An 11,011-nucleotide genomic window follows, 5' to 3' on the forward strand; every position below is an offset into this window, starting at 1 on the left:
CTCACCTCTCAATCCTTGTGATTCTATCAAGCCCACATGAACCAGATTTGGCTGTTTTCCCCTTTATTTCAATAATTAGGGACATCACATATAACTGTCAACTGCAACCTCCTCGCACACATTTTATCAGTCTCACACACTCACGCCCCTTCCAACCTCCACTTACTTTTCAAAGCCTGGATCAGAGCCTTGCTGTCTTTAATCAGCTCTTTGATGAACTTGTTGGTTTTGTCCAGCTCTAGTTCGTGAGACTTGAGTCTCTCCCTGAACTGTGGACTGTCCAGGTAGCAGTCGCTGAATTCCAGGGCAGGTAATCCCATCTTCTGCACCACCACCACCCGGCAAAAGAATAAACGATTGGGACAGCAGGAGGAAAGAGGAACGAGATGATGATGATGGAGGGAGAAAACCTGTTGTTCTGGTGCTGCTTTTGCTGTTGTAAATGATAGAAAATCCAATTACAACATGAAAACAACAGGGCGGAGATGGATCCGAGAGAAATCCCTACCTACATAACCTCGTTTTTCTTTGCAAAGGAAAACACTCAGGCAGACACACAAGGCAGCAGCAGTAACACAACAAGACATCCAATTAAAATTAAATTTCAAAAGGGGGGGGGGGGGGGGAGACAGAGCTGAATAAGTGTCTGGAAATGGATTTCAAAGAAAAGGTGTCCACTTGCTCAGGTAAGCCGGTGCTGCATTCCTCTCGAACGACTCATTCTGGACCGGACAGACTGAAACGGGGCCGAGGAGGAGGGAGGCAGCAAAAAAACAAAACTCCGCTCGTAAATGCGGTGTCTTCCCTGGGCGGTTTTAAATGCACTGTTTTCTCCCAGCACCGCTCAGCTCAGCGCCGCAGACCGTAATCAACCTACCCCGACAAGGATAATCCACTGATTGACGTCTGTCTAGACCAATGAGATGGCAAGGCACGACGTGGAGGGCAGTTTCGACCATTTAGGGGCGGATCGAGCGGTGAGCTTCTCCAGAGCAAAGATGGGTGGGATAAAAGAAGGACGGTCCACTCTGACCAAGTTTCCTGAAACTGCATTGGAAAAGTGAACTCTTAGAATTAGATGGAAAGAGCAGCACCCAGCATATAAACAGTGAAAATATTCGCACATTACTACTTCCTTCATAATTAATTAGTAATTAATACTTAGCAGGTAGGCTTAATTTTATTAAGTCAACATTCTACCTTTGATACTTCAACCAATGTCAGCATGTTACACTCTAAACAGAAAAACAAAGAAAGTAAATCACTGGAAGAAAAGTTAATAGCTCACCAAAGTCAACACACATCTGATCTCCTAAGACCTGTAAATGTATGTACTGCATTTTATCCCGGTCCACTGGACCACTTCTGAACATCACCAACCACTACCCCAGCTTTGCCATCCTACATACCTGTGCCACTAGTTTACAAATCTCAGGTGTGGTTAATAATTAGTGCAATGTAAAATTATATGCCAATAGTTTATGTCATTAAAGTATGAAATTAAGCAACAAAGTGGTTGTCTGCTTTTGGTTTGTTTCTATGCAGTTATATTCGCTGTGTTTGATTACCACTAGATTCATCATATTTATGAAAAGCTAATGCAAGTCATCTAATCAGTAATCCCATTAAAAAGGCTGTTTTTCTGGAGATGATGTCACTCACAGTGCTTCACAAGCTAGGGCAATCAGCATACTATGCACTTCCCACTACAGTGTACATGGAGGAAAATAAAGGGAGTATCAGGTACACAACAGTTACCTTTAAACCGAAATGATGAGCTTATTACTTTCTTTATTAATTTCTTGGTTTTTCCAAAAGCTCAAACGCCAAAAATATTTGGTTACTATTGTATAAAATGAGGATTTCTGAAAGATTGGAAGACATATCTTTACATTTGAAGAAGAGAACGGTTTACATTTTGAGTCGAAATTGCTTAATTGTCTAAATTTTCAAAGTTTCTATTGAATGGTGTGAACTTTAACCCGTGGGGTAAAAACAATGTCAATTGGAGCTTCCCAGAAAGTAGGCTCGCTCTGGGATGAAAGACTAATAACTAGGTCACATGTATGAAATACTTTTCATTCATTTTATTTCAATGACCGGAACATGTTTCGGCTTAAAAGCGTCCCACAGGTCAAAACCTGTCAAAGATCGAGTGAACCATCTTTTTGTGAATAAACGATCTGTGTATGCAGCGGCTCCGGAGTCTGGTTGGTGGGAGGAGACGGTGATGTCATTTCAACCAGAGCGGGGAATTTCTGTAGAGAGGAGAGGTACCCACCAAGGCTCATCACCTCTGGCGCCCTCTACTGGTAAGAGGCTGCATAAACAGAGAGGGGGCATTACGTGTAAGAGGTGGGAACTCGGAAACCCTTGCGACTCACCCTGTCGTATATGTATTTCTGGGAGGAGTATGCAAACTGAGTTACTGTCGTTTGCGACACGCCAATTTAATGTTAATTTCGCAGTGAAAGAGCATACCTTATTTTTTGCACTGGATACTGGGAAAAACTGGCTGCGACTTTTGTATTTATCGCATAAAACCAACCACACCTGAGCGCACTAGTTTGCCTTTTCTGAAAATCTGGTCCATAGTTGTTTGCATCACATTAAAATAGCTGTGATGTTTTATAATATAATGTAAAAATACGCCATATCATCAAAATATATATATAATAGGCTGTAATAAATATGGTTCCAGATGGCTCTAAACTGGTAGTTTTAGATATGTTTTTTACACTCTATGACTCTCTTTGATAAGAGGGAACATCCGTTTTAAAGTGATCTGATCTAGCTGTGAGCACTACGGGTGGGCTGATAGATCGATAGTATCGATATTTGATGGAAAGGCGTGATTTGTTGCATTAGCTAATAACTGTGGCAAGTAAAAACGAAAGTGATTTATCTTTGTGTTCAAAATTGTTCAAATTAATAGTGATTTATCTTACCATGACTCACTGTTCTCCCCTACATAGGCTATTGGCTTTGGCAATACTTGCTCTGTATTTATTTGATATCAGCTTGATACTGATCTACCGGCAGATCCGGTAAAGCTTGAAGAGGCCTAATGCATTTCCGCCACTGATTCCTGTCCTGAGATCTCACTTCATGTCACTGATACATGCACACTAAGTGCATGTGGTTATTGTGCGAAAACAGCTCATATTTAGAAGTGTCACTTCCTCTGTCAGAGTAGAGCACTGCATCTGGTCGCTTGCTCATTACCCCATCTGTCACAGTCTGGTGTACGCAGACATGCAATGTACAGGAAGTCACCTGTTGCTTATGTATAAATTTTTAAAATCCAGGAGGCTAGTTTAAGAACCAGAATTAACCACCACACAACGAGGTGATGCAGGAAACAGATTTTTCTTTAGGATCAGCATTTGGTCTTAATAATTCTCTGATAACGCCAAGAAAAAATAGACCACAAAAAACTGAAGGGGAAGAAATTGTATCTGAAATGGAGAACATAGCACTTAATAAGACAACTGGAACAAATGCATTTTGATGACAAGCCCAAGACTGCCAGGAACTCAAGAATTTAGGTGGAATTATCTAGAGAAAAAGAAAGCACTGTTACAAACCTGCCTCAAGCATCAGACACATTATTGGGGATTTAATTTTTGGCAGAATACTTGTAGATTAATGGCACCTAATCAGCAGCATGTCAAAGATAAAAGCATATGATGACTGAGTATCAGTTAGCCTTTTAAAGCCCCATAAAATGAATTCATGCAATATGAACTGAGATGAACCCAAGGAGAATTATCAGACTTTAGCTTTTTAATCTGCAGCTTGTAGTTTTTTGGTTCACTCACACCAATTTTTGGTGTCAAAGCTCTGACAAACAACACTGTCTGCACACAATCTCACTGGCAGGCAAGGCTGGTGTACAATCTACAACATTAAGAAGCTAATTAGCCGCATATTTGTTTCAGGAATGGAAATATTGAAGTTGATATTCACCAGCTGATCACACTCAAACACACAAACACCCAATAAATGCTAGCGTGTAAATGTGCATTTGATACTACTTTCACTGTTCTGATACTGTGCCAATAAAAAACTGAGAATGCCGGTTTAATGAGAATGCAGTATGATGGTGCATGCTCTAAATATGCCTGTGTCAGCTCTGTGGACATGAACAGCAGACTTGATTTTTTGCAGACTGAAGCACCTCTAAGGTTAACCCATTCTGCCATCTTGTGGTTAATAGAAGCAAAGAAAAAGAAGCAGTTCAATGCTGATGGAACAGGTGAGAGAAAAGTAGGTCAGATTCCTCAGTTTTTGGTTATCACTCTTTTTTTTCTGCACATTCTTGACACGGTCTTGTGCCTCGTGATTACTTGACTTCAAAGTGATGGTTTTAACCTTTAGATGCACTGCAGATGATGAATTAGGGAGAGAAAAATCCATTAGAAGAAGACGGGGACAAAGTAGTCAGTGTGAATATATCACCTAGCCTGCACACCGCCACTGTTTATTCTCACATAGCTGCAGGAAAGACAGTGAACGGCTGCAAAAATAGATATTGAGATTGCCATGTCTTGGAAGCCATTTCCACCATTTTTAGAAATGTCAGCGCATCACAGTGCATATCCAAAAATGTCTATTTTTATAGGCTTTGGAAAATGCTTTTAATATGTCCTGCAGCATTTTGAATCATAAATTCCTATAACTCCCCCCAAATTCCCAACATTAACCTTGTGTAAGCGCTAATGTGAGGGTGTCGATCATTTCTGTGTTATCTTCTGGACTTACATTCCTTTTTTTTAATGTGTTTTCCTCTCAGAGCTGCTTCAGTGTTACTGCCAGTCAAAAATCAGCCTCATATCTTTTGGTTAACCTTTTAGGAGAGTGTGTCTGTTCTTTTTCAAGATTACAGAGCTGGAATTATGGAGGTACAAAACTCGACATTTCCTTCTTTCTGTTTTTTTTTTAATGAATCTTTGTTTTGGATATGAAGTATTTTGTTGAAAATACAACTTTGTTTTTCCTTAATGCCTCATTTAAGTACAGTATTCCTCCATTTACACCCCACATACTTTTACTGTATACATGTAATGCACTCGTACTTTTGATACCTGAGCATTATATGTTTTGCAGGAATTTTATGGAATCCTATTATCCTGTAATATGGGAAGCAGAACTTGGAATCCAAAGGCACTGGCATTATGTTAATTCTGGAAGCTGAAGTCATTCCCTTTGTGTCTCTTATAAATGTTTATATTGTGTTGCCTGCCAGTGTCTCCAGGAGGACACCACTACAAGAATGTATCAGTGCTCAGTCAGACAGGCGGCCTGGCTCATTTCTAGGGTCTGGCTTGTCCTCCTTCTCCCTCTCCAGTCGTGGATGGTAATTTTAGTCCTGACGTTAGCCTGTTAAAATGCGTCCTCTGACGTTGTTAGAAGAGGGGGTGAGGTGAGGGAGGAGTGGATGGAGTTCAAATTCATACTTAAGAAGCCCGTATAAAGGCCAGACACTTCACTGGCAGAGAAAAGAGGAAGACAGTTTGGCACAAGAGGCCCCAAAAACTTTGTTTCAGTCAAGCCTCAGTTAAGAGGAAAAAAAGAGGACATGCTGGCTCAACGGGGGCACTGTCACATGACATTGTCACAGGTAGGTGAAGATGGCTTATTGTCTGTGTGGTAATAAAGTTGGCTAGTAATTAGTGCTGCAGAGTTAAATACGGATCTTCATAACAAAAAATGAAGTTAATGTTTGTCTTTCTTTGTGCTTTCTTTTTGACTGTCTGGTCTGTGTGTGTACATATCTGTAACATAACTTTTCCCCTGCTTTTTGATACTTCTGCATATATATATATATATATACATATATCAATAAAGATGTGGTTTGATGATCGTTAGAACAGCTTCTGGGTTTTTCCAAGGGTAGACGTATAGGTTAGTGATCACTGTCACTAACCTAGTTGTTTTGTTCTATAGGCAGGCCTGAAATACGAAAGAAACTGCTCAGTCAGAAAAGAGTGTTAGTCAAGGGGTAAAGAGTTAAAGACAAGGTAACAACCAGTAGAGTGCACGTGAGAATAATGAAATATTGTGGTAGATGAGTGGTTACAGTATGTGGTACAGTCCGTTTTACCACACAGTACAATCTGTTAGTCAAAGGCCAAAACAACTTACAGTGAAGCCAATTCAAATGAAATAAGAGAAAACTTCTTGTGAAGCACATGTAGAACTATTGCCAAGTGATTCAAAGTAAAAGAGGTGCTAGAAACGTGCAAACTAAAGGTTGTTTACTCGGACCACTGCAGGGTCAACGGAAAGCCTCTTATTTTTGTGGCTTTCATTGCACCCCCCCGCTTTACTTTAGCTCACCAAACTTTACTTTAGCTCACCGTCATGCTCTTCATCTTTACACTGAAATAAACACTAAAATACACACAGATTCCAGCTCTCCTCCCACACATCTGTACTCTGACTCGGTCATTGGTTGGACTTTTGACGTCATTCCCACTTGCTGCTCTGTCCGAAGGTCCCCAAGCCAGTCTGGCACAAGCTCTCATATCCAGTAATCCTGTCCTCCAGATCTTGTTCTTAGGAAAAACAGACCGCCAGTGGGTAGGCCTTACATTCCTCCTGTGGCTTTCACTTTCCCTCGCTCTCTCTCTTTTTCCCCTTCTTCTCTCTGCTTCTTCCAAGACATTCCAGATGTGGGCTAACTTGGCTCTTCAGCAGCTATACCTCCGGTTTCAAATGATAACAAAGACCTGTGCGTGTTAGAGTATCCCCACTGGCTTGGTCTGCCACTGCTGTTTCTGGACTGGATTGACTTTATGACAGCTACCGCTGCTCTGGGATCTCAAGCATCCAGGAAATAAAAACTATACTGACAGTGTGGCTTTAAAATGAGCTTGACTGTTTTTTGGAAAAGCTGTTGAGGAAGCAGGGAATCCAGGGGTAAGACCAAGAGGGCTGCCTGGGCTCTAAATTCTCATATTGATAGTCGCTGATTTGTTGACGTGTTAACATGTCTGTTAAATCCAGCTGAACGATAGATTAGTGTTAATGCTTCAGAGAGTGTAGGAAGAATGTCAAGGGTCCAGTATCCCACGAGTAGGATTCAGCGTCATGTGTTTGCACCTATTTGTAAGGTTATGCTGGCTAATATAAAACTTAAAGGAAGTTAAACAATTACCACAAATTTCTCTCTTGGCTGTTATGTCCATGTGTTGGTTATTTTGTTGTCTAGCCTCACACTGATTTCAGGTGTAAGATTACATCACCCACCATCTGGAAATTATTTTTCCAAAGAGAATCAAAGTGATGCTCAGTTCTAAAACAAGTCCGGTCATGTTGCTGCCCCTCCTGGCCTTCATCCAGAACTGATCCCTGGATGGTTTTATCACTTCATAATAAAGTGTGTTCCTTAAAAGGCTGACAGAAAGTTACAGAGAGCCAGGCAGATGGAGAAAGTGATTAGGCGAGGGTAGGAAAGGGGAGCATTTCCTGTAATCATGTTATGAAGGCGACGTTGTCCTCCCCTTCCTGTTTCGTCTTGTGTCTCAGCCGCAGTCCAGGTGACGTGAACAGTGAAAACGTTGGATCTTCTCTGTCGTTGCAGACACAGGGACATCACGCTGCTCCGTCCATACCTCAAACTCTCTGTGTGATGTCTGAGGGAGACATTACAGTGCTGCCTTTTGGACCTGGGTCCCTGGACCTGTCCAAGCAGGAAGCCCAGACACTGACCAGGCTCTACAGTATGAATGGAGGCTATCACCTAAGGATTTTACCAGATGGAACCGTCAATGGTGGGAGGCAAGAAAATGACACATATGGTGAGGAAAAAAACAAAAGAACTGTTTGATTTGTGATTGCTGGTTATATTTCAAAATCAGGAGCCAGAGATTACGTGCAAGATATGAAGGGGAGGCTTTTAACTTTAGTTTCAACATTAGGTTAAAAGTCTTCGTGATTGTTAAAACGATGGTAAACAAAAGAGAATGGGTAAACTTAAGATGTTTTGATTAAAGGTTATGAGGGTATGAGGAAAAGAGGACATCTTGCCACTAAAGGAATAATAATTAGGCTGCTGGTAAAGCTGCTCAGTGATTTGGTTTTGCAATAATAGCATCTTAACCTGTGTACACATTTGGACAGCAGGGCCTAGTTTCCCTGAAAAATACTTATTAAACTTTTATTCCGGGATATCACAGTTACATTGTTTTTACATGATTTGATCGTCCAGTTAACTTTGAAAAGAAAACAGAAAAAAACAAAAAAGCAATAACGCTGTGGTGTTGTGTTGTGTAATGTGTGTTGCAGACATCCTGAGGCTGAAGGCTGTGAGTGCGGGGGTGGTGGTCATCAAAGGTGAGGCGACAGGAAGGTATCTGGCTATGAACAGAAATGGACGCCTCTGTGGAGTAGTGAGTTGTGTTTATATATATATATATATATATATTTTTTTTTTTTTGCAGTTTGACTTAAAAATGAATTTTGGATGGAAAGGTTGAACACTTACAGATTGCAACTAATGCTCACTGGTCCCGTTTGTCTTTCTATGTAACAGTTTCAATTCTTTTTTCATCAAGTCACACAATTGTTCATTCCTTTCTCAGCGTAAGTTTAAACTCGCTGATCGTTACAGTTTTGTAACGGTTGTGCAAAACAACCTAGACTGCAAAACAGTGGAAAGTTTCAGTGTAATTACCAAATTGCTGTGACTAATAATTTGTCACTGGGATGTCTAAAATAAAACAGACAAGCTTTATTTTAGAGGGTTGTTATGTTGATTATTATTTTGGTGATTCAGTAAGTTACAATATTCCTCGTTGTATCCTGCTCAGTTACTGTTTGTGAATGCCCGCATTACCTTTAACCGTATATTGGTGATATAATCAATCCTCCCCCCCCCCCCCCCTTTCATTTTCTTGCTTCAGCAAGCTCTGAACGATGAATGTTACTTCCTGGAGAAATATGAAGAGAACCATCACAACACGTATCGTTCTCAGAAGTACAACTGGTACGTCGCCTTGAAGAGGAACGGCCAGCCCAAAGCCGGACCAGACACCCACCAGGGTCAGAAGGCCGTTTTTTTCCTGCCAAGGCCTGCAGGCAACATGTAAAGCCAAATGTCAGCAGGCACTGTATATTCGCTAAAATGTTTAAATGCACATTATTAGTGTAAAATTACACTTGACAAACGATTATGAGGTCACTGAAAATCTGTTATTTCTGGTAATGGCTGAGGCAAAACTCTTACTGGGCTAAATGTCGCTCTTCATACACAAATTTAACATTTGACTGAACAGTTTATAAATGATCATTGTATGGATATGTGATCATATCCAGCACAGTTTTTTTTTGTAAGTGCATAGCATATATACTTTATCTCACTGCAGATAGAAAATATATAAAGTGATTAATTTAAACCCTGATTTGAAACACCACAGGGAGGAAAAAATATGCAATTTACATACGTAAATGTATTTAGCATTACTAATGTCTGGCACAAAAAAAGAATATAATTAAAGAATAAAACCAAAAATATGGCATTGAATTCAAAATTTAAGAAAGGAAAGATATTCAAGGTTTACAGTAGTAATCTAAAAATGTCTTATATGGATTGAATTAATAATAATAATTGAATTTCAATCAATAGATATTTAGTCTTCCTAAACAATTCCTCATTTTGTAATGAATATGTCGATCGAGGGAGTCAAGAGAGCAAAGATGATATGGTGTTACTGTGAAGCCAGAATTCTTCCTTTTAAAACAGCAGCTCTTAAATAATTTGTGTTGCTAAGAATTATTATTGTATTAATATACTGTATTTGTGTGACTGTTGGAAGGCTGACAGACCTATAAAAGCAGATGTGAAAACTTTGTCAGAGAAATGAGTGAAGCTTTTATTAAGTGTGTTTATGTACGATGTATAGCAGGTATATAACGTAAGCTTTCTTTTATTTTGTAAAATGCTTCACAGTTCAAGTAAATTCCCCCCTTTTTAATTTTGAGTTAAAATCCTGTTACTGTAACTTTATCCTAGATTATTATGAATATGTATTTATAAAGATTTATTGCTAATAACATTTAATTCTACTCAACATTGTAAAAGACATTTTCTAAATAATGTATGCTTACAGTGAAGGAATAAAAAGGTAACTATATCACCTTTTCACAAAGTAATACATATTGTATTCACTCTATTTAAATGTAATGATTAAGCCTGTATTATTATACATGAATGAATAAATACTATTTTTGATTTACTGTATTTATGATAGTTATTACCTCTGCCAAGGAGCAATATGTTATTGGTAGGAGTTTGGTTGTGTGCCTGTCATTCTTTGGGTGTGTGTTAACGATCCATTAAAATCTGGCATGGATCCACTAAGGTCTTCAAGGTCTTCAAATGATCAAGTTATTGCTCAAAAACTGACAAAAAGCATTTTAACTTAGAAGCTATGATTCTTGCAAATGTGGTGCGTATTGATTGATGTACTACAATTACACAAATAAAAAATAACAACAAATAATTACACTAAAAATGATGTCAAGTATATAAAAATAGGTTTGAACATGGCAGATACCAAAAGCCTCCACTTTGCACTTGTTTTTACAACACGAGAAACTTCTTAAAGTGCATTTAAAAAACAAAATCAGTATATGCAAAATATAATATTACTATTGAGCTGCCTTGGCGGATGTTTGCGCTCTTGTAGTGCCTTTAGTTTTGTATTTAGTCTGTTTCTGATGTAATTTCTATGGCATTATTCCAATGTGAAAACTGGTGTTTTATTGATAAATTACACTGTTAAAGATATTTACTATAGGCAAAATATACATTTGGCCACAAGATGGAGGCATTGTCTAAACTTCCATGTATGGTTCTTGGGTTTACACGTCCAAATCCAAGTAAAGACGACTCGTGTATATAACAGGCATACCTAACAATTGATATAGTATATTTTTATATATTAACTGTCTTATAGTATGTACAAAAAATCAATGTAAATTAAACCATCTGAAAAAGCAGAAG

The 11,011-nt window shown here is 39.1% G+C and overlaps 2 protein-coding genes across 8 annotated transcripts in view; one reads left to right on the plus strand and one right to left on the minus strand.

Annotated features, from left to right (window-relative positions):
• LOC113031220 (rho GTPase-activating protein 26) overlaps nt 1-932 on the minus strand; it is an 89,566-nt gene extending 88,634 nt beyond the window's left edge. Inside the window, exons 1-2 of one of the 3 annotated variants that reach the window (XM_026183204.1) lie at nt 878-932; nt 167-433 (exon numbers count right to left, since the gene is read on the minus strand). In XM_026183204.1, the coding sequence (XP_026038989.1) occupies nt 167-320 (154 nt within the window). In that variant the 5' untranslated portion in view covers nt 321-433; nt 878-932. The other 2 variants (XM_026183205.1, XM_026183206.1) reach the window with 2 other exon arrangements.
• A 4,553-nt stretch (nt 933-5,485) lies between these two features.
• Nucleotides 5,486-10,072, plus strand: LOC113031221 (putative fibroblast growth factor 1). 5 transcript variants are annotated; one of them, XM_026183210.1, is made up of 4 exons: nt 5,486-5,623; nt 7,589-7,805; nt 8,293-8,396; nt 8,910-10,072. In XM_026183210.1, exons 1-4 carry the CDS (start codon nt 5,582-5,584, stop codon nt 9,093-9,095), a joined length of 549 nt encoding a protein of 182 aa, XP_026038995.1. In that variant the 5' UTR covers nt 5,486-5,581; the 3' UTR covers nt 9,096-10,072. The 5 variants fall into 5 exon arrangements, with proteins under 5 accessions (XP_026038995.1, XP_026038998.1, XP_026038997.1 ...); XM_026183213.1 differs by lacking the exon at nt 5,486-5,623 and adding an exon at nt 6,408-6,585; XM_026183212.1 differs by lacking the exon at nt 5,486-5,623 and adding an exon at nt 6,518-6,581.
• Nucleotides 10,073-11,011: the final 939 nt, after the last annotated feature.

This window comes from Astatotilapia calliptera, chromosome 10 (assembly GCF_900246225.1).
Source record: "Astatotilapia calliptera chromosome 10, fAstCal1.2, whole genome shotgun sequence".
NCBI classification, from domain to species: domain Eukaryota; kingdom Metazoa; phylum Chordata; class Actinopteri; order Cichliformes; family Cichlidae; genus Astatotilapia; species Astatotilapia calliptera.